The sequence below is a fragment of the Adelges cooleyi genome, unplaced genomic scaffold (genome assembly GCF_023614345.1).
Source record: "Adelges cooleyi isolate 19-005CV unplaced genomic scaffold, UGA_ACOO_1.1 ACOO_flye_CR_arks_rails_tigmint_CR_PRNA_2, whole genome shotgun sequence".
Taxonomy (NCBI): Eukaryota; Metazoa; Arthropoda; class Insecta; order Hemiptera; family Adelgidae; genus Adelges; species Adelges cooleyi.
This window is the reverse complement of record NW_026095860.1, coordinates 3,997,546-4,020,126: the sequence shown is the minus strand read 5'-3', so window position 1 is coordinate 4,020,126 and position 22,581 is coordinate 3,997,546. Positions and strand designations below refer to the sequence as shown.

The following is a 22,581-nucleotide window of genomic DNA, read 5'->3' as shown; positions in this document are numbered from 1 at the left end:
GTCGCGTTTATGATAACAGTCTGATTAATGATTATCAGCACGAAATATGGTTGCCCCATTATTTTAGAGATTAATCGAAAAACAATTAAGAACAGACATGCAGCGTATAATTTTCAAAAAAAATTGGAGGGGGTTGCTTGGAAAGGTTTTTTTTTGTATTTGGCGTTTTGACCTATAATACATAATAAAGTAAACATTGCCTTCTTAGAAATTGGCGCACTGCCACACAACTTAGTCGACGCTATCTAGTATGCTTATAAATCTAGGAGATTTATCCACAGGATAATCAGTGAAAGATAATCTATTCTGTAATTTATCCTCGAGGAGCGCTATTAGTCACTGGCGTTTCCACAATTTTAGACAAGAACTCTTGTGCCGCTTTATCATAGCTCGATATTGCAACCAATCTATCAGCACAGTCGTGCTGTGGCGTGTCCTCCACGATTAATCATTAATAATATATTTTATCTTTATCGCGGTGTCCACTGCCATGCGTCAGCCGCGAAGCTCTGACCACGGTTGAAGTTTATCTATGAAATAACCGGATAATTGATAATTGATAATATTGATAATAATAATATAAAATAATAAATGTATTATTTTTGGTTAATAGGATACTACGTGAATCACGATTCAAAAAATTTCTCGTTGAATAATTAGAATTTCTATTCTCTACATTTAAGGTTATTTTTCTCTTTAAAAACTCGTATGAGTCTTTTATTTGAAAAACACAAATTTTGTAATTATGTTACTAAGTATTTTTTGATTAATTTGCCGGTTTATGATGAACTGAACTTTGTTTAAGAACATAAAAGGTATTAAGTGTCACTTTTTGAATTTACTTTCTACCGAAAAAAAATAATGATGAATAATTGCAGGTATTGAATATTTTTGTATAATTATATAGTAACATTATAGAAAGTGTTTAGGGATGGATTTATGTATTAAAGTTAAGGACCAACATCTAATGTTTAAAATTATATAGTATACAACAATTTTTTTTACAATACCTATTAAATATTATGGCAAAAGTAAAATGCAGAATGAGCTACTAAAAAGTACTTGGGTTTGTAAAATATCCTAAACTGGTTGAGAAAAAATTGGAAATGAGCAGCGAAACACTTATATTGAATACACAGCTCTTATTAATTAAAAAGTATTTATTAGTATTAATGTAATTAGTTTTCGAGCCATACTTTAATTTGTTTTTTAAAAAATGTGCTTAAAATTACCATGTAGGTATTGTATGTTATTGAATAAAGTATTAATCTTATTTTGTATCGCTCGATATAAAAATTTAAAACAATAACTAACTATAAAAAATATAATTTTTACCATTGTAAATGTATTCTTAATTATTTTATACTTATTACTTAATATAATATAAACAATAGTTAAAATGTGTGTTTTATAATTTTTCAGAGTTGGAATTTTAAGGAAATGCAATGAAATAGTGCTGCTACTACGATTGTTGTCCTCTTCATCTAGAAAATTGTCAAGTGACAAAAATATTATTAATATTCCAAATAGAATCAATAGATGTTCTACTGACATTTTAAAAGTTAGATCTGACAAAATCTTACTTATTTTATTTTATTCTTTAAAATAAATTATCTAAATTAAACATTTTTAGGCTATTTCTAGTACCATACAACGTGACCCGACTGCAGCACACTATAAATATCATGATGATCCTTACCTTATTCCAGTTTCAAATTTTCAAAAGCGAGCCTATGCTTTGAGTCAAGAATCTGGTAGAAAAGCAGCACATTGGATTCGAAGCCAACATGCTGATTTATTTAACCATAAGTTAGCATTTCCACCTATAGAGGTCAGATATTTCTTGTTAATGTAATCTTTAAAGATCAAATTTAGTTGAGTTTAAACTGATCAAAATGGTTTGTTCAAAAAATAGGGAATAGATATAATGAAATCTACATACATAATAATTTACATAAGTACATAGTACATAATTTCTAGCTGTCTCTTTTGATGGGTTACAGATAGTTGCTTTAATCTAAATTTTTTCTTTGAACATTTAACACACTTATACTTAGCACTATAAAAATTTGATTTGATTTTTCTTTTCTAGAAATTTTATCCTAAAGTTGTTTATGATGAAAGTCAAGAAGTAAATGAGACAGATTTACAGAGAGTAATCAAAAGTGGAGCTGTATCTGATGCTATCACTATTTACAACATATTAAAGAAACAAGATACAGGTTTAAATATGTTTATAGTACAAGTTTTAAATGTTATGTTAAATTAAATAAATAAATGTTTAAACAATTAATTAATTAGTTAAAAAAATATTAATTTAAATTACTAACTGATGAATGTTTTTAGATTTAAATTTAGAAACACAACAAGCTCTACTTGAATTGGTATGTTTTTTTAATAGTCAAGATGACATAGAAGAAGATTGGATTGAAGAAAAGTGGTACACACAAGCAGGTCATGAACGAGAAGCATTTAGAAACACTTGGAAGTATAAACTTTTATAAGGTCTTACAAAAATATACTATGATGGTTAATTATTTTTAAAAATTATTTAGAACAAATGGATTTGCAAATAAGTTATTTGCTCAAATTAATAGTCCAAGTGCTGAAAATTACTCAACTATGATATTAGGAATGACTAAATTTAATCAGGTACACAAACTAAATTATAATATAGCATACATCCTTTTTGTTCAACTTTTTTTAGATCAGAATTTGTCCTCAGACTGTTTTTCCCCAAAGTTTTTGTCCATGATTCTTATTTAGAAGTATTATTTTTTGCTGTAAAATTATCTACTCTGTAATTTTAATAGTTTGAAGAAGCATATAAACTGTATAAGCAAGCATGTGAAAAACAATTAGTTTTGACAGTTGATGCCTATAACTCAATTATTAAGACAGCGTTGTACATAAAAGAAGGAGCTGACCATAAATGGTTGCATATACAGGTAAAAAAAAATAACTATATATATTTTTATAAGTTAAATGAAAAATGTAAATTGTGTTAAAGTAAACTATTGAATATGAATTTAATATGTTTGAACTTAGGAAATTTTGATCAAAATGAATGAATTAGGACTACCTATGAATTTGGGGACTCTGAACTCAACACTTCATGTTTTGTCAACTATAGCGACAAATCCAGCAATAAAAAAATATGCATTGAGTACTATTGCTGAAGGGAAAAGATTTAATATTGAGCCTAGTTTGGCGTCTTACTATTATCTACTTAAAATATTTTGTTCTGACAGTATGTAAAATCATAAGACAACCCAGTTTAATACTGCTACAACATGAATTTGTGAAAATAAAAAAATTTTAATTATTAAGAATACCCTGTTTGCTGAGAGAGCATGCCGGGTTTGCGCATGTAGACAGAAGACTAAGCTGACAGACAAGGCGGACTCCGGAAGGAATGCTAGTCACACTGGGTGCCGCGCGGGGATGCGCAGAACGGCCAATTTTTGTTGGGTCGTGGCATGGTCTCTCGGCAAACAGGGTATAGGTGTTATAAACTGCAATATCTGTACTATTTTAAAAACGATGTTATAAATCCATAATATTGCTTGGAGAAAAATAAAAACCCAATACATTTTTTTTAATTTTTACAATATTGTGTAGTTGCAGATTTAAACTTGGATATAATAGTATCATATACCAATAAAACATTTTTGTTTTTGTAATATCAATAATAACAAAATGTGTTTTATTTTCTAGGAAAAAATAAAAGTGCAGTATTAAAAGATATATTAAATGTGTTAGAAGGAAAATCGCTAACCATTAGAGATATTGCTGATACCAATTTTTTTATGGCAGCCATGGAAAACTGTCGCTATCATTTACATGATTTTAATGTTGCTCAAAGAGTTCATTCAATTTTGATAACAAGTGACAACTACAATTTGATTGGCGATTCATATAAAGAATCTATTTATTAGTAACTACATTTTATATGAACAAATATTTTTTTATTTATTTGTACAATATAAATATACATATTTTTTTTTATTAGCCGACATTTTTTTGCAATATTGTGCCAAAATGAATCAGTTGAATTGCTAATGAAGTATTATAACGATTTTGTACCACATATCTATATACCAGAACCAAATATCAGCGAGGTAAAATGTTAATTATAAAATAATATTAAATGTGTTGGATATAAATCTTATAAACATAGTTGAGCTTTTGTAAGTTTGTTTTAATACCACAGGAATACAGGAGCATACTGATTTCGATTAGGTTATGTTATCTATGTGTTAACAGTTTGATAACTTGTCTCGGTTTACAAACTAACCATTTAAAATATTATATAGACTCAACTTTAGAAATTAAGATGTTCATAGGCTACTGAAACATTTTAGACAGTTAAGCTTTAATTTGCTGCCTTTTTTTTAACCTACTTTTTATTTGTTATTTTTTAATAATCAAGAGTTCTTAGCTCTGCGTGTATAACATCTTTAGCAAAGCAAAGAATTACAGTAGTCCTAAGCAATGCATTTTATAACTGTCGACTTTGGCGAAGCTCTGTATAAGAGTTAGAGATTTAATGAAGTATTTAGCAAATATAAAAAAGTTTAATAAATACAAAATTATTTTTATTAATTGGGTTGAAGAGTTTAATACCATTGAAAATGGTATTATAAAATAGCTTACCAATTAAATTTTTTATTTTAACTTTATATACATTTTTTAAATACTTTCTTGATTATAGATGATTGTAAAAGCTATAAATGCATCTGCAGCAGTTGAACTTTATCCAAAAATATGGTCTGACATTTTAATGTTTGACCAAGCTGATCGTGAGCCAATTATTACAGAATTAACTACTGGTATGGCCCAAAACTTATTTCCGAGCTTTGACGAATCAGTGAAAATTAAAATTGGTAAATTAGGAGCCAGCATTTATACTGAAATTGATGATAGGCAACAAGTTGGAAAAATAAAAATGCCGTAAGTTTATCTTATTATTTTTAGAATCAATTAACTATTTGTATTTCATTCACCGAGAGAATTAGACTACACAGAAACGAAAATGCATTATTATTGCATGCACCTGTGCAGACAGGATTAACGCGTTATGGTTTCTGCGCACTCTTATTCTCTCGGCAAACGGAGTATGGACAGTTATTCTAATGTAAATATCTTAATAAGGTTATTATAATAATGATAAAATGTTAGCATAATTGAATAAATATATATATATATTATATTTACTATATATATTTTTTTAGGTGGACTGGCATTATGTTAGGAAATTTAATAGATATTTGTTTGTATGGAGATTGTATTGATGAAGCTGCAACAATTTTAACAAAATTACACAAAAATCAAAATGAAATAATTGGAATTCCAAGTAGTGAAACAATAACTAATTTTATAAATTATTGCATTGAAAAAAATCAATTCAATGAATTACTTGTAAGTTAATTAAGTTTATTACTTGTTTCATGATACAGTTACTTCATTGAATTATTTGACAAGTATTATAAAATCATGTTCTAAAATTACTAGTGATATATTTCAGCAATTTATGCATAAGTACATAAAAAGCACTGTCACTTTAGGTGGATAAGGAACTTTTAGAATCTTATTTTAAATTTCTAAAATTTTAAATAGTTTTCATGTTAGGAATTTTTAGTGAATAATTAAAATTTATCATTTTATTTAAATGCAAAAATACAAGTACTTAGGGTTCAGTTGAAAGGCTAAAATTTGTAAGGTTTCTTATTTCGATGCGCAACTATAGAATAGAGTTAATGCCAAACATTTTTTGACACACTCTAATGTAATTTGATGTTATTAGATATTTTAAAGTAAAAAAAGAAAAATACTATTTTCCAATTATGACATGTGAATAGGAGTAAAAAATTAAAAAAAGGTTTTTAGGGTTTGCTAACTTATTTAAAAAATATACAGAAATGTTTAATCTTTTTTTTGTATTAATTGTTCATGTTTATTTAGAAATGTATTGAATACTCTTTGGAAGTTGAATATATTGAACTTGAAGACTACATTTCAAAAATCATAGAGAAAATGACTTTGACACCAATGCAGCGGGCCCATTTGTCTAAGCTAGTTGGAAATGATTATTTTGTTACTATTGAAAACCGGTTAAAGTCTATTTCTAATTAAAATTTTGTTATTAATTGCATGTAGGATAATTATTATAAATGAACAGTTATGAACATATGTTTTAAAATATACTAGTATTTCTATATCAGGTGTACTGTATGAAGTTTCTATAATTCACCTTATTTATCAATTGTTCTACATGAAAATTGTATTGCTTTTAATTTTATTAAGGTGCATCTACAACGTCAATTATTAAAGTTCATTGTATAAATACATTATTAAATGTCGGAGTCTACCTGAAAAATTTAAATCTGTTTTCAGATACCTATTATCACACTACTTGATTTGAAAAATGTATGTTAACTGCATGTGTGTGTGTGTGTTTGTACTTAACAAGTTTGCATTTTCTTTAAATAAAAAATGTGAAAAAACAATAATCTGGAATTTATACTATCAATAATTACATTTATTCGTTTTTACAAAAAGGTAAGTTATAAATTTAAATTATACAAAAATAAGTGTACAATACTAAATAATATACATAAAAACTATGTCAGTATATAAATATTAAAATTCTAAATAAAAGTTAAAATAAATACATGAAATATTTAATAACAGACATGATATATTTTAAATATTTTATCAGCTTATTTTTCAAGTTGAGGTTCAATTTTAGGATTATTAATATCATCTGGTGTTATATCTGATTGGGTGGCATATGGTGTTACTCTGGTAGGTGCAGCCATTCCTTCATCAATAAGTTTTTGTCTTTCTCTCAACATTGAAGCTTTCATGTTACTCATTTGATGATAGTAACATAGTTTGCATAATGAACAAACTGTCAAGCCAACCCAACATGACCACGATGCCCACACTCCAAACTAAAATATGTGTTATTTATATAATATAATATAATTATACTATATAATATCAGCAAACAAGTTTTATAAGTTAGTTTTGGCACATTCATATACATACTCAAAAAAAAGGATCTTGATATTTAATTTTACATTTTAACTAAACGTGTATTGTTATAATAAGAAAACCCCAATAATTTCATACGTTTTTTAGCACATTTTTTTCATGCAGAGCGGGAAAATAAAATTTAAAAATTATAAAAATATAACCATAAAAAGACGAAATTAAGTAAAAACTCAACTGTTTAACATAAGATTCAATTTTTCTCAGCATCAGAAGTCAATAGAAGTATTGATTTACATTATGTATATATTATTAAGCTAACTATTATAGGTTGATCAATAATTTTAATATGTTAAGTTGTCCAAGAAAGAAAGATAAATAGTAGTGGGTTTGTGCGCCAAGGTTCATTCAGTGCTATTGTTTTATTTTTTTTAAACATTCATTATAGTAAATTATCAGTTTTATTTAACTCTAAACCTTTATTTATATTTCCTTTTAATTATTTCTTTTACATATATATTATTAAGAGAATAATTATACCTGAGCAACACCTAACTGAAAGTAAAACCCAGAAGTATCTATGCCATCTTGAATATCAATTGGATTGCCAGCAGCCATTTCACATCTAAAAGAATATCAAAAATCTAAAACATGTATTGATAATATTTAAATATTTTGAAAATAATACTTTGGAACATATGTAACATTACAAGTTTATGTTACTGGTAAAGTGTTGAATCAAGGTCGTATAGAATATTAAACTTTTTTGGTAATAAAATATGTTATTTCATTAGGCACTTAACCTGTGACGGCCCATCAGGGGAGACTTTTAAACCAAGTTTCCCCTTAAAAGTTTTTAGCTACTAATAAATAATTAAATTTAAAAAATAAATAAATATGGAAACTTTTATCTGAATTACAAAGTGTAATGTGTTTTATCATTATTGTAGGCAACACAATCTATAAAGAGTTATGTTGATCGGTTTATTATGAAGTTATTGAGCATTACGACAGTCACCGGTTCAGTGTCACCCAACAGTTTCAATCATTACATGTTAATCGGCGGCTTTTAACATAGTTGATTTCTAGAATAAGTAAATGTTCTATAGAATGTCATTGTTGTGGTAGGCAGCATATTCAATATCAAACAAATATTTTTATTAATTATTTTATTTTATGCATACCTTTATTCAACAATGTCAATACCATAATATAAAAATATTATGGTATATTATTCTGTGAAAACAACTATATTTCAAGGTGTATTACAAAAAGTAGCGAGTTACTTTTGCTTTAAAAGTTACATGTTAATGTTTTGTTCCTTCTCACATTTAATAGATAGTATAACTATACTTTTTTTGTAACACAAACTATTAGCTTTTGTGACTGTACATAAAACAAAATATTCTTCAGCATAATAGATGAAAATATGCTACTTTTTAAGACATAAAATGAAACATATTACTTTTTTTCAAAACAGAGGCATCAACACATAATTACTCATTAAAACAACTTACGAAGGGAATCTTTCTATCATGTCATTGCACCAAGTCATAAATCCAAATGTTATCATAAGAGCAGCGTTAATTGTGAAAAGACACATTAGTGCACATGTTATGGCATCCACAAAAGTCAACAAAAATGAACTGCAAAAAAAAAATTTAATTAATAGAAAGTAAAAGTGTTATGTACTACAAGTAATGCACGGAATAGACTAAACGACAATATTCATAAATATATAATTTTGATCAATATGGTCTTGCTAAATCTTGTTATTTTGTAAACCTATACAATATTTTTAGAATTAAGCCATTTGTTAAGTCAATATGCATGAAAAATAATAAGAAAATATACCTAAAAAAATGTTTTCACTTCATAAAATTAACATTCTGTTTCCTTTTCTAAAAAATGATAATTTAGTATTTATTATATACATAACTTATGACTAAAATTATGTAATTAAATAAAGGCAACATAAATAGGTAAATAATAATAATAATGCAATAAAATATAAAAACAACATTATTTAACAAAATGTTTTTTTTTACCTATCAGTTCCCTTGTATGCAAAAATTGACATTCTATATGTCTGTATTGATGATATAACTAATAATAAAACTCCAACAAAAATGGAGTAATTACAATAAGCTTGGGATGCCCAGTTGACTAGAAATTGCCCATTCTTTTCCAACCATTGGCCTGAAGAAAACAACAAGCAGTGTCCTCTGAAATAGTTAAATAAAATTCATTATAAATGTTATTCTTAATTGCTGTTACAACATAGTTGTTATATTTATATACATATATACAGGGTTATACAAATAGTATGTTTTTAGTTAAATTATGAAATAATTTATGTTGAAAGTTTTTAATAAATTCATATTTTATGTAATCTATCAGTCGAGCGGGATAAAAATTTACCCTAGCCACATAATATTGTTGTGACTGGCATGAAAAGTTTACCTAAGTCATAATTAATTTGAAAGTGATCTAGAACAAGCCACCAATAGAAGGTTATTGATGAAAAATAATATTTAAAATTTAATAAAAGAATGTTATCTTAAAGGATAATTGTAAGTCAAATAGCTATATACATATTTTATTTACCTATGTAATAAAAATAATGCCTGGTTGATAACCAATTTTAGATAAATACATATTGAGTTATAAGCATTTAAAGGACTTTGAGGTAGACTGTAATGGTTTTTATATCCATAGGTACCACTCACCCACACTTCTTTCCTCCCTTAAACTTTAAATGCTTATAACTAAAAAAGTATTTATTGAAAAATGGTTATTGACCAGTCATTTTTTAATACAAATTTTATTAAGACTTTTTAAAAGAGTAATAGTTTTATTAATAACTTATTTACTTAAATTCATCCTGGTGAAGGCTCATTGGTATGATGATGCATAATGAAAGAATTGTTGCTATTGTATATCCAGCAATTTGACTCAAAAGTAATTTATTTGTAAGAGCCATGGAGTAATATATTGAAGTATATCAACAAACTAAACGGCAATGTCTATAAATAAGAAACATTAAGAATCAATTAAAATTGACACAGCAATAAGATTGATACTTAGTAGTATGTACTTGTATTATATATACATTATGAAAACTACACAACTAATGCGTTAACTTCAGAAAAATATCCTTTTTTTATTGTTTGTTAACTGTAAATTAATGTTAATATTATTTGATTTGATAATATTAAAAAATATAACAACAACGCAATGAACGCATTATCATTATATATGCATATATTATCAAAAGTAATATGGTCTATAATCAATGATCAGCTGTTCCTTTTTGTTTATTATATTATTATGCTAAGCGAGTAGGGAAGAGAAATGGAGCCCAACGACTTGCATTTGTGCTATAGTCACCAACCATTTATAAACTGAGGTAAAAACTTTTACGGGCAAGGTTTACCAGACTACCCTTTAAAATGCTATAAATATCTAACGATATAGTTGAGCACGATTTTCATACAATACGGATGTATCAAAAGATGACATTTTAAAATAAATAACTACTCTTGACCCAAATGTTTGGTCATAATACAATAAAACCATACTTCGATTTATGGAATATAGACTGCCACTGACCACTGAACAAGTTTAAAGACTGCACTACTACAGTAAATCATATGGTTTCTTTTCAATTAAAACAGTACAGTTGCATTTCAGTATACGGCTATTACATCACACTCACACACTGAAATAAACCTATAACTTTGCATTTGAAATTAGTTCTAGTTAGCTCTCAAGGTGAAGCTTACATCATCAGGTAGAGAATATAAATAAGAATTCAAAGATACCAAAATATCAAATTACAAATACCATATTTTTTAAGTTACGCCCTAATTATAAGATAGTGTGTTCTGTAGAAAAAAGAAACAGTTATAGAAATATACCTTTATACAAAATAATTGATAATTATTGTTTTTGGAAAGTCATTTACAACAAATTTACAATAGTAAGTTAATTGTTTTGTGGCGAGGATTATAATATAGTTAAAATAATTCAATTTTTTTGCCGCTGTTTATTATCAAATACTTTTCTTCCATGACTTGCGAGAATTTGTTGTTGGTAGATATTCGATTGGCTGTTTTTATTGTTGATTGTTCCAAATCAAACTAAATCAAATGTTATACGGTCTCGGTTTACGAATAATTACGTAAAGTATGAGAATGATTCAATGATACGAATATACCTAAGAAATTATTCTTGACTTGTTTTGTCATTTGTGTCATTAATTCGGCGACTACGATACTAAAGTAGAATTCACTTTCGAAATTCCGTGATTTTGCATTTAGTGGTTCATACTTCAAACTAAGTTTAATTTTTGTACAGACTATTGATTGTCTGGTTCTGTGTCAACGTTTTATTTTGATAATAGAAAAATAAATAGTTCACACTGTTAAGTATCAGTATAAATACTTATTGATTTAATTTTTGTTTTATTACATTACGTTAAAATATCCTGGTTTAAATATGATGAATGGAGGAGTTGGATTGGTGAGTAACTTAATGTATTTTTTATATTATTGACCTATTTCCTATTTAAGTATATAAAGCAATTTAATTATTTATAATTGGGTTTAACATGTTTTGTGTTATTCCTATTCTTTTAGGGTTATCCTTAATACAAATATACTTTACTTTGCACCCTTTATTTTACGTTTTCTATTATTACAAATTACAGTGTTATTTAGGTGGAGGAGTGGCCAAGTGAATAAGGCGTCAGTGTGTTTGGCGCTCACTGTCACTGGTTCAACACTTGGTCACGGTTATATAATAAATAATAAATAAAATATTATAAGTAAGCCTTTTAAAGAGGCAAAAAAGTTTATCTGATAAAGTAAATTTATACCTTCACATTTATATGTAAATTTCTATCTACTGCCATTATTGACTGTTGTCACAATAAAATCAATTGAAAACATATAAGTTCTTATTTTATGTATTAGGAATAGTGCTTACTAATTTGTTTTTCTTATTTTAATGATCAAAGATATTATGTAGCATATCATACAGTATTTATAATCATATATATTGAAATTGTAGCAACAATCCTTTGCCGATGTACTGCCATCAGCTGCTTCTAACAACTACCAGACTGCCACTATGTCTACTACAATTATTACTAATGGTACAGAAAGTGAACCGCCGGCAAAGATTACAAAACATGAAGGTATAGTATGTTTGCTTTTTATAATGCAAACTCTTTTCCGAGTATTATAAGTTATAACAATTTTACTACAATTTGGAAAAACTATTGATCATTAATATTTATAAATATTTTTTTTATTATGATTTAAGATGTATATAAATATGATTTAAATTAAAATTAAAAAATGGAATTTAGTTACAACAATTTGTGTTCTTACATTTAGATGTTAAAGTTATGTTTGGTTCAAGTTTTCTATTTTTAATCTTAGATAGAAAAAAATTATCATTACAATTTGGTATTGCTAGCCAGCTAAACCAACTAACTAGTTACAGCTTGCACTAAGGAATAATATAACTATAAAATCTTATAACAGTATATATATACTGTTCGGACATTATTTTAATTTATGTTAATTTTACTTATTGGCGTAGTTTAATTTATTAATAAAGTTTAAAAGTTGTAGAGTGTAGAATAACAATTTTTGTAGTAAATATAAAATATGCGCTAGTTATGTTGTTTTTAATAGAACTCTTAAATATAATTATTTTTTTTAGTAGAGTAAATATCCTGAAATAATTCAACATACTCAACAATAGAGTAAATTTTATTCTACATTTAACATTTTATGATTATTTAGGAATTTATTATAGAAAACAGCAAACATTTTAGTCAAAAATTATAATATATCATGCTATACTGTTATTATGAAAATTAATTATTGGTGACTGTGCAGTGAATTTATTACTTTAAATATTTGATTAAAATTGAAGACTAGTAGTAAGAGTATTATATTATATGTATATGATTCCTTTCTTAATTAATAGCCCATATGTACCATATTATGTCTTAAATAAGAGTTATATGAAATCGTTGATTTTACATCTATTTTTAGTGAGTTAATATCTAAATTTGGTAAACATCTTTAACTTTGCTAATGAACAATTTCTGAAATTCAAAGCTTTTAATGTTTTTAAAATGGTATGACAAAATATTTCCAAAACATACTAGGTGTTAACTAATCTTTGTGATTTTTTTTTTTGAGATGTTTCAGGCGGTTTACTGATAGTCATAGTCTATACACTTTCTACACTTCAAAAGATTAAATAACCTATTTGTTAGGGAAGGGTGTGTACAATTTTTCTTTTTTAATAATCCTTGTAAATATTCTCTTTAAATAATTACCTTGATTCATACCACTATCATAGAGAATTCTACTAGAGATTCATTTTTGACTCAATTATGTTTGGTATGATTATGCTTGCAGATTCACAATCATTACCTTTTTGATGAATTTGTTTCAATATTGTTCTGCGGAGATGATTTTTCAACTTCATGTTACTCTTCAAAAAATAAAATACATGTTAATGTTTTTTTTTTACTTAAGGTTATAAAAGTTATTGATAGATATTTTATTTATATATACGTCATTATATATAGATGTATTTATATAAATATATTTGTGTAGCATATAATATTTTTTACCAAGTAATTAAGTATATATTTATATATATTGAATTGCTTGATATTGAACGATTAATTATTAAAATATAATTATAAATGTGTTTTATAATTTTTAATAATTTTAACTCTTCTAAATTTCCAATAAATTTAGCAACTTATTTATTAATACTTTTCAAAAATAATATTAATTATTTAATAGATGTAGGTGTATTTTCATAAACATATTCAAAATTTGTTTTTTTTTTTGGATCAATTGATTTCAGTTTGGAGTTAACTTTCAAATTGTTGGTCCATTGTGTAGGCCTGTGGTTGTTTAAAAGAGTTGTAAGTATATTAGACAACTAAATTAGGAGATTTAAAACACTTAAATACTTTGTATTTTATTTTGGTTTGTTTTTGTTTTCGTCATGCTCTTCTGTGTTGTCTCCAGACCAATATCCCTCTACTAGCAAGTGCAGAACCTGAACAAGTCAGGCCTACTACCCACCGCAGTTGTCTCTCAAATGGAAACACAATGTTTGCTCATATCTCTATGATGTAATTTTATTAATATAATAACAAGCAGCATTTTTAAGTACTTACATTTAATACAATTTAATATTAATTAAAGTAATTTATTACTTAATATGAAAAAGTCTAGTGAATTATATCATGTAAATTAAATATGTATGTAATTAAAGTATGCATACAATACTTGTTGTAAGATGCTGCTTGTTATAAGTGTGAAAACATGTTATTTATGTAACAATGTGTAATTAATTTTTTTATTAGTAAAATGATAATATTAATCTTGAAAATATTATGTTTATAATATAATAAATGTATTTAAAAAAAAATATAGTTACATAAGCTACATGTTTTCATAATCTTAAAATTTTATTTTCAGATGATATTTGGCCCTATTTTATTAAATTATCATTATCATACATTGTCTTTTTTTCTTTAAGTTTTTAATAGAAATACATGGTGAAACAGTGTTACAAACAACTTTATTTTATTAACATCATGATATTTTATTTCAGTAAATGGATCTCCTGCTTTTACTACTGCTCCGTATGATTTCAATCAAGTTGGAACTTTGATATCAGGTACAAAACATGATTCAGTAATTTTCATTATCAATTATTTTATAATATATCAACATTTGTGGGTCAGTGCTTTGAGCACAGAATAGACTAAAGCTAGATAAATATTAAAATATATTAACAATGTTTAATAGTAATATATTGATACTTACATTTTAATTATAAAAGATAGACTTAATCTATTCTGTGGTTTAAGTACCTAAATCCCCTCAGACAAGGGAAGCCTGAGTTATTGATAGAAAAAAACATAAAAATATATGTGCATCGGTATTATGGGCACATTGTAGTATGTTCATATAAATGTAAATATTAAAACAAATATGTGGCTGAGTGCATAATATAGTAGTGCTTTTACACTCTAGCCGTGTTATGTAAATTTAATCACTGATTGTTTTCCCACTGAGCGGGGGAAAATAATAGCCACCCTCTGATGCAGAAGGCAATGCGAAGCCACTGCACTAACATTTTACCGAAGTCCCAAGAATTTTTTATCAACTCAAAAAGGGTTGTAAAAAAATGTGGATTATTTAAAAAAATATAAATATAGCTGTATAATAAAATTTTAATATTTTACTATTAAAATTTAACTATGTATTTATTTTAGGGCCAGGTTCAAGGCTTGGAATATTAGGAGCTCTTGCTGCTCCATTAATTAAGTTGAGTAGTGAACAAACTGAAGCTGTAGCTAAAGCAAAAAAATATGCTATGGAACAAAGTATTAAAATGGTTTTAATGAAACAGACTTTAGCACATCAACAACAGCAAGCTAAATCTTTTCACCGTCATCAAGCTTTAATACTAATGTGCAGGTTAGTTAAGAAGTGTTTTTATAGTTTTACTTTACAAGTCATCTAGGTTTTTTCTCATCATCATCATGTAGAGCTTAATGGGCCATGAAGGCCCAACGCTGCCATCATGAGATGGTTACTTGACGAATTCGCTCTCCGGGACGGGTTGTCAGTCAGTCGCCGGAGAGGGAGATGCCGGCTCCTTTTCACCGTATGATTGCTCGCCCAGCATATGTAGCGCCTGTAACTGAGTATTGAACCAGCGACAGTGAGCACTAACCTTATCGGGAGGGGATGAAGAGGTGCTTTGGTACTGTGAACTTGTTAATTTTTCAATACAGAAACTTTCAAGCATAACATTTTTATTTTTACATCAATTTTTTTTTAATTTTACAATTAACCCATTTTTACATGGGGGAGGGAGGGAGTTAAAAATTATTTTGCTAATCAGGGGATAATGCAGCTTTAAAAATATTAAGAACCACTGTTATAGATAGTGATGGGAAAATCCGGATTTTGCGAAGTTCAAAAAACCGGAGTTTTAAACTTCGAAATTCGAAATCCGGAGTTGTAGTATTCGAACTTCGAAAACCGGATTTCAAAGTTTTCGTTATAAATCCAGATTTCGAAGTTCTCGTTATAAATCCGGATTTCGAAGTTTTCATTATAAATCCGGATTTCGGAGTTTTCATTATAAATTCGTAGATTGGATTTCAATTTTTTTACAATAATAAATAAATTATACTTGTTAAATATTTAGTATTATGTACAACGCGTTTATGTAGTGTACAAAAAAAATTTTAATTATTGAATTGGTAAATTAGGTATCTGTTTTTATAGTTATAAGAACATTATGTATAAACACGATTTACAAGTCTCAATGACACTTTTATAATATATTAGAGCAATAAGTTGTAATAATATGAAAAATACACAACACAATATAATATATATATATATATATATATATATATATACACATAAATTAGGAAAAATAATAAGTCAATCTGGAATTGTATATGTCTTAAATCTAAATAAATAATAATAATACTAATAATACTTTTTGATATAAATAGTTAAACAGTAGAACCAATTACATTATATAACATTGTTGTTAATTTTCGGTTGTTTTTAAAGTAATTGACATTTTAAATAATATGTGCTACAGTTGAGTGGTAAATTGTTCTTGTAATAAAATTATTTTTTACTTTTTAGTTCACTTTTTACTATTTTTTAGAAAAGCATGTTTTTAAAAACAAAGTTTTATTTATTTATTTATTTTATTTTTTACTTTTTAGACCTATTAAAGGTACTTAATAATTGGTGAATAGATTACTAAATTCATTTTAGAAGATTTAAAAAAAAAAATTTAATTTTAGTGAAATGGCCGCCATATTTGACCCCCCGGCATTTGCGACCTGGATGTCTAGGTCCCAATATTTTGACGGAACATTGTATTGTCATCCAAAATGAGTCTCTAGGTTAAATTTCAGTCTATATGATATCAGGAAGTGGGTTAAATTAGTTTTAGAAGATTTGAAAAAAACATGAAATGTTAGTGAAATGACCCCCACATATGTCCCTGTGTAGGGCGACCTGGATGCCCGAGTCCCAATATGATAACACTATATTATAGTGTCATCCGAAATGACTGTCTGTGCCATGTTTCAGCCTTCTACGACATCGGGAAGTGGGTTAAATTAATTTTTCAAGATTTGAAAAATATCCGTACAGACGTACGGACGTACGTACGTGTTAGCAAGTTAAAGAAAAGCATGTAAAAACTACTCAAATATAGCTTACAATTTTTAAATAGGTAATTGTTTTCAATATATCACAAATAGTGAACTAAATACAGCATACTTACTTTGTATTTAAGCTAGATTACATATATGAAACTTAAAGTTCATTAGAAACATATAACTTAGGGTAATTTAGTTGAAGGGGTCCGATAATAGCATTTCATAGAAGATTAAAAGTCAACTAATTTGAACAATTTGGTCATCTTGTACTGCTGAATTAGTAATTACAAAATGGCTTTATAAATTTTAAAATCGGTAATTTGGCTTTTTATTTAAACCCAGGTTACGGTTTCTTAAGTTCAAATTTTGAAATCCGGATTTGTCATAAAACCCGGATTCTTTATAAAATCCGGATTCTTCGTGAAATCCAGAGTCTTTGTGAAATCCGGATTCTTCGTAAAATCCGGATTTTTTTCATTGAACTTTGAAAACCGAAAACCGGATTTTACGGATTTTAAGAAAATTCGGATTTATTTCCCATCACTAGTTATAGACCATAACCAATTAACCTAACCAGATTTTTACTTTCGATCAAGTATACTTGGATCTTTCAGATATGATAAAGAATCACCATTTATTAATCAAAAATGTTTAGTATTATGTATAATTTTTAATAATTAGTAAGCAAATTTAGTAGTTGTGTTAACACATTTTGTAATACTTCTGGCAAACTAATTTTGTATTTAATGTTATAACAAAAAGAAAAAAAAATTAAAATAAGTGAGTGGGCTGCCTACAATATGCAGCTCTTACTGTTACCGGTAAGACGCTCGGTCACAGGAGGACTCATTTACTAAGCAAGGAGTGTCTAATAAAATAGGTGACACACTATTACTCTGCGTTAATAGACTAATAACCCTTCCTGGAGTAGTAAAGTTTGTTAGGAATCCTTTTAGGAGGAGAAGACAGCAATGACTTTAAATGGGCTGCTTTAGCAGTAATCCAATGAAATATGAATCAAAATGATGGATAACTAGAAAATTTGAAAATGGTTGAGACTATTGTCTGTTTAACGGATATTGTGTTTCCCTAATATTTGATCAATTTGCTGATAAGATCTGATTGGTTCATTTTATGAAATAAAGCATTACCCAATTATGTAATTGATAAAATGTTCATTAAAATCACAAGTAGAGTGTTATTGTAATAGTTATTGTAAAAACTGATTTTAGTCAAATTTAAAAATTAAGTTGAAATTTTTAAAAAAATGTAATTTTATATTTACTTTTTAATTATTAGTCTTATAGAGTTCTACTAAATATACTTTTTAACTTTTTGTTATAGAGTCTATGTTGGTAGTATAAGTTTTGAGCTTAAAGAAGATTCGATAAAGCAAGCATTTTCACCATTTGGTTGTATTAAATCCATAAATATGTCATGGGATCCTATTACGCAAAAACATAAGGGTTTTGCGTTTGTTGAATATGAAATACCTGAAGCAGCACAGCTTGCTCTAGAACAGATGAATGGAGTAATGCTTGGTGGCCGCAATATCAAAGTTGTAAGTAGAAACTTCAAATTAAATAATAAAAAATCACTTGTTACTGTTTTACCAAAATAACACAGTTCATTTTCAAACTTGATTGTGTACAATATATATTATACATTATATAAGTAATAAATATATAATTTAGTTACTACATTTACTAATTTTTTACACAACTAATACGAGTTTACCAGCATATTGTGCGTATAATTCAGAAATAATGTTACTCAGTTTTTTTTTTTGTTGCCAAAAATACCTTAAAATGACAATTGCCATTTTTTTTTTTTTTGTAAGGTGGGACGTCCTAGTAATATGCCACAAGCTCAATCTGTAATTGATGAGATCCAAGAAGAAGCAAAACAATATAATAGAATCTATGTAGCATCTATACATCCTGATTTAACAGAAGAAGATATCAAAAGTGTATTTGAAGCATTTGGCCCAATTAGAACGTGTAAACTTGCTCAAGGAAGTACACCCAACAGACATCGAGGGTATGGTTTTATTGAGTATGAAGGACGTCAATCAGCTATTGAAGCAATATCGTCAATGAATCTTTTTGACCTTGGAGGTCAATATTTAAGAGTTGGGCGTGCCATTACACCTCCTAATGCTCTTCATGTAAATTAAAAATACTACGTAAAATATTATTTATTTTTCATAAAACATTTATTATGTCATATTTAGGGCCCTTCATCTGCAAGCCATATGCCTACAGCCGCAGCAGTGGCAGCGGCAGCGGCTACAGCTAAAATACAAGCAATGGATGCAGTTGCTTCCAATGCAGTATTAGGTTTAAGTAAATTAAGTTCTCAATTGGGTGCCCAAACTACTGTTTTACCTGGATTACAACAAATGCCTACCACATTAGGAATAACTTCTACTGCTCTACCTACTGTAGCTATACCACCACCAGGCATTGCCATTCCCCAACAAATAAGAGCTCCTGTTCCAATTATACCAGGTATTATCTTATTATTATTTATTATGTTATTTAAACATTAATTATAAATGTTTATTATTTTTAGTAAATACTGCATTAAGCCCAGTTATGCAACAAACAATACCTCCACCCACAATGGTAAATCCAACTCAATTGGCTGCTCCTATAGTTCCAACTATAACGGCCGATGCACAAAAGCGAGCTGATCAACAAAAGAAACAAGAAGAGTTACAAAAAAAATTACTCGAGGAGACGGAACCACAAACATTGCAACAACAAGAAAATATGTCAATTAAAGGTCAAAGTGCTAGACATCTTGTAATGCAAAAATTAATGAGAAAAACTGAGGTAAAAATGATAATATAATAAAATTGAAAATTAAGCATTTAAAACATTATCATTTATACATATAAATTTATAGAGTCGAGTGGTTATATTAAGAAATATGGTTGGTGTAGAAGATGTGGATGATAGTCTTCAAGAAGAAATTCAAGATGAATGCAGCAAGTAAGTCATTAACTTAATATAAACAAAAATACTCATTTATAAAAATAATTTTTTAAAGATGTAACAATTTATAGCTACTCTATTAATCAAATTGATTTTTGTGTTATATGAATGGACAGTTTTTTATCTGATAGAAAATCGGGTGTTGCAAAATTACTTCATGAAAATAGAAAAGACATTGTATTATCAGAATTTAATTATTTTTTTTAAAGAGGAAGCAATCCCACGAGGGCTATTATCTTTTGATTTAAGAAATGAATTTCTATATACTATAATTCTTAGCTAAAAGTTTTTAAGTATTTAGACAAATCTGTTGTGTAACAATTTATTGATGCAATAAGGAATCTGAAAACATATTCAAATTTGACACTAAGTCTACCTGAAATTGGTCTTTTACCTTTTTTTATTCCAAATTATAATTACTAAAGCCTATTTTAACAAATAATAGTAGTTACTATTTATCTGCTAATATTTGTAGAAATAATCAGTTTCATGTAAACCTTTTGACTTATATGTAATAAAAATCATTAACTAAAAATCAACTTAAAATTGTTGTTTTGGTACTGACTATTTAATATTATTTTTTAGATATGGAATTGTTGAACGAGTTATTATTTATAAAGAAAAACAGTCTGACATTGAAGATGACGATTCTGACACAATTGTAAAAATATTTGTTGAGTTTACACAGATGTCAGGTAAATTGTATTTTATATAAATATATGCAAGTAAATGGCTTAAAACTTTTTTAATAATTGCTTGTCAAATTAATCAAACATAACAATATCAATTATTGTGATTGAGGTGTATTTATTTGACTCATTATTAGTTTCTCAAGACAGTTCTCACCAGTTTAGCTTTAAAATTAAGTATTGTTATGTATTATTAGTTTAAAAAACATTAAAATTATTGGCTAAATAATAATTTAATATTAAGCACATGCAAAAGAATACAACCAAATAATAAAAGCAGGAAGAAAACAGAATAACAACAGAAGTTTAAAAGAAGAGAAGGACCAATGGAGGAATAGCCAAAGCCACTTTAGGAGAGACGAGAGCAAACTTTTTCTATTAGAGCTTAGAGTAGGACAGTCTAAGAGAATGTGATTGCAAGTTACAAATGGTTTCATTAAGGTGGAAGATAGAATAGGGAGATGAGTTTAAAGAAAGATGGAAGGCATGAGTGTGATAATGATTAATCATGTTTTATTTACTAAATTTAATACCAACACATAATTCAATACTTTTTTTTTATTATTTCAGAGGCTGAAAGAGCTTGTGACTCGTTAAATGGCCGTTTCTTTGGTGGCCGCTTGGTAAAAGCAGAACTTTATGATCAAGCCTTATTCGACCATAGTGATTTTTCTGGTTAAAATATTTTCAGAAGTATCAAATTATTACATCTTATGCTAGTTTGTACATTTCATATTAAATTTACCTTAATAGTTATTACTATAATGAAAACTAATTAACCATAATGATTTCATATTATACAATGCTAGATTTATAACACATTCTGTATATATATAAACAATTTTCTTAATAATAAATGTATATTTAAGTTTTATTTTTTCTTGTCACCTGATTCTGACTTTTACATACATATATGTTATATTGAGTTTATAGGTTTAAGTTATATGTACCAATACAAATTATATATTTTGTTATTGTATTTGTATGTATTGGTGTTCTTTGAATCATTACACAGTGTATTGGATTTGTGAATAATTTTTCTGGGAAATAAAAATCTACAACTGATATAAATACATTATGTAATTTTATGCTTTTATCAGTGATAATTTTTACACAATAACAAATGTTTTCCATTTTTAAGATATTCATTTGATAACAAAATCATAGTTACTCTACTCTAGAATCTGAAAATTGTTTTTGTAATACACCCATTAGTTGATAATAATTGTAACAATGCTATGCAAATTTTAATCTTAACGTAAAAACAAATTCAATAAGATATTTTTTAATATTGCATTCTACGTCAATATTAAACAATTTTCGAGGAGGTATTTTTAACAATACCAATGGCCAGTTGAAGGGTATATGACTAAACACTTTATAGACGAGTCATGCATTTAATGTGTAAGTAGTCCTTTCTGGAAAGACGCCTAGTCTCTGGTGTACTAATACTTGATTGTTATATTATACATACATTTACTTGTAACATTACTTTGATTATTGTTAATTTTATATATATATTACATATTTATACATATTATAGTGATTCAAAAATCCTATTTTTTTTTTGTTCTTCTCTTGACTATATATTATTTGGATAAAAAAAATGTATTGATAATTTTTTTAGATATTTAAAGCCATT

At 27.1% G+C, this 22,581-nt stretch overlaps 3 protein-coding genes across 9 annotated transcripts; 2 read left to right on the top strand and 1 right to left on the bottom strand.

The window, feature by feature from the left end:
• Positions 1 to 609: 609 nt before the first annotated feature.
• On the top strand, positions 610 to 6,220 carry LOC126833450 (protein PTCD3 homolog, mitochondrial). Its single transcript, XM_050564797.1, has 13 exons — positions 610 to 878; positions 1,423 to 1,561; positions 1,634 to 1,831; positions 2,093 to 2,222; positions 2,347 to 2,488; positions 2,556 to 2,652; positions 2,814 to 2,948; positions 3,049 to 3,250; positions 3,718 to 3,937; positions 4,013 to 4,121; positions 4,715 to 4,953; positions 5,235 to 5,421; positions 5,965 to 6,220. The coding sequence occupies exons 1-13, from the start codon at positions 862 to 864 to the stop codon at positions 6,133 to 6,135; spliced, it is 1,986 nt and encodes a 661-aa protein (XP_050420754.1). The 5' UTR covers positions 610 to 861; the 3' UTR covers positions 6,136 to 6,220.
• A 299-nt stretch (positions 6,221 to 6,519) lies between these two features.
• Positions 6,520 to 10,213, bottom strand: LOC126833451 (transmembrane protein 179). 3 transcript variants are annotated; one of them, XM_050564799.1, is made up of 6 exons: positions 10,109 to 10,213; positions 9,870 to 10,022; positions 9,045 to 9,221; positions 8,514 to 8,642; positions 7,537 to 7,621; positions 6,520 to 6,956 (listed from the first exon to the last, which is right to left on the bottom strand). In XM_050564799.1, the coding sequence occupies exons 2-6, from the start codon at positions 9,977 to 9,979 to the stop codon at positions 6,723 to 6,725; spliced, it is 735 nt and encodes a 244-aa protein (XP_050420756.1). In that variant the 5' UTR covers positions 9,980 to 10,022; positions 10,109 to 10,213; the 3' UTR covers positions 6,520 to 6,722. The 3 variants fall into 3 exon arrangements, with proteins under 3 accessions (XP_050420756.1, XP_050420757.1, XP_050420755.1); XM_050564800.1 differs by having other exon boundaries at positions 10,094 to 10,210; XM_050564798.1 differs by having other exon boundaries at positions 9,870 to 10,188.
• Positions 10,214 to 11,132: 919 nt separating this feature from the next.
• On the top strand, positions 11,133 to 21,813 carry LOC126833886 (poly(U)-binding-splicing factor half pint). 5 transcript variants are annotated; one of them, XM_050565457.1, is made up of 12 exons: positions 12,116 to 12,196; positions 13,900 to 13,960; positions 14,067 to 14,152; positions 14,659 to 14,724; positions 15,326 to 15,530; positions 18,596 to 18,812; positions 19,092 to 19,418; positions 19,485 to 19,761; positions 19,826 to 20,088; positions 20,162 to 20,247; positions 20,836 to 20,945; positions 21,510 to 21,813. In XM_050565457.1, exons 3-12 carry the CDS (start codon positions 14,140 to 14,142, stop codon positions 21,617 to 21,619), a joined length of 1,674 nt encoding a protein of 557 aa, XP_050421414.1. In that variant the 5' UTR covers positions 12,116 to 12,196; positions 13,900 to 13,960; positions 14,067 to 14,139; the 3' UTR covers positions 21,620 to 21,813. The 5 variants fall into 5 exon arrangements, with proteins under 5 accessions (XP_050421412.1, XP_050421414.1, XP_050421413.1 ...); XM_050565455.1 differs by lacking the exons at positions 13,900 to 13,960; positions 14,067 to 14,152 and adding an exon at positions 11,133 to 11,520 and having other exon boundaries at positions 12,070 to 12,196; XM_050565456.1 differs by having other exon boundaries at positions 13,900 to 14,152.
• The last annotated feature ends 768 nt before the right edge of the window (positions 21,814 to 22,581 follow it).

Excerpts from the sequence above, each read along its gene's own strand:
- LOC126833450 (XM_050564797.1), top strand. Across the intron at positions 2,949-3,048 it reads ATAAATGGTTGCATATACAG|GAAATTTTGATCAAAATGAA; the intron begins GTAAAAAAAAAT and ends GTTTGAACTTAG. Across the intron at positions 4,954-5,234 it reads GTTGGAAAAATAAAAATGCC|GTGGACTGGCATTATGTTAG; the intron begins GTAAGTTTATCT and ends ATATTTTTTTAG.
- LOC126833451 (XM_050564799.1), bottom strand. The coding sequence starts at position 9,979 with ATGGCTCTTACAAATAAATTACTTTTGAGTCAAATTGCTGGATATACA. Across the intron at positions 9,222-9,869 it reads CTTCACCAGGATGAATTTAA|AGGACACTGCTTGTTGTTTT; the intron begins GTAAATAAGTTA and ends TAACTATTTCAG. Across the intron at positions 8,643-9,044 it reads GCATACAAGGGAACTGATAG|TTCATTTTTGTTGACTTTTG; the intron begins GTAAAAAAAAAC and ends TTTTTTTTGCAG.
- LOC126833886 (XM_050565455.1), top strand. The coding sequence starts at position 11,497 with ATGATGAATGGAGGAGTTGGATTG. Across the intron at positions 12,197-14,658 it reads AAAGATTACAAAACATGAAG|TAAATGGATCTCCTGCTTTT; the intron begins GTATAGTATGTT and ends ATTTTATTTCAG. Across the intron at positions 20,248-20,835 it reads ATTCAAGATGAATGCAGCAA|ATATGGAATTGTTGAACGAG; the intron begins GTAAGTCATTAA and ends ATTATTTTTTAG.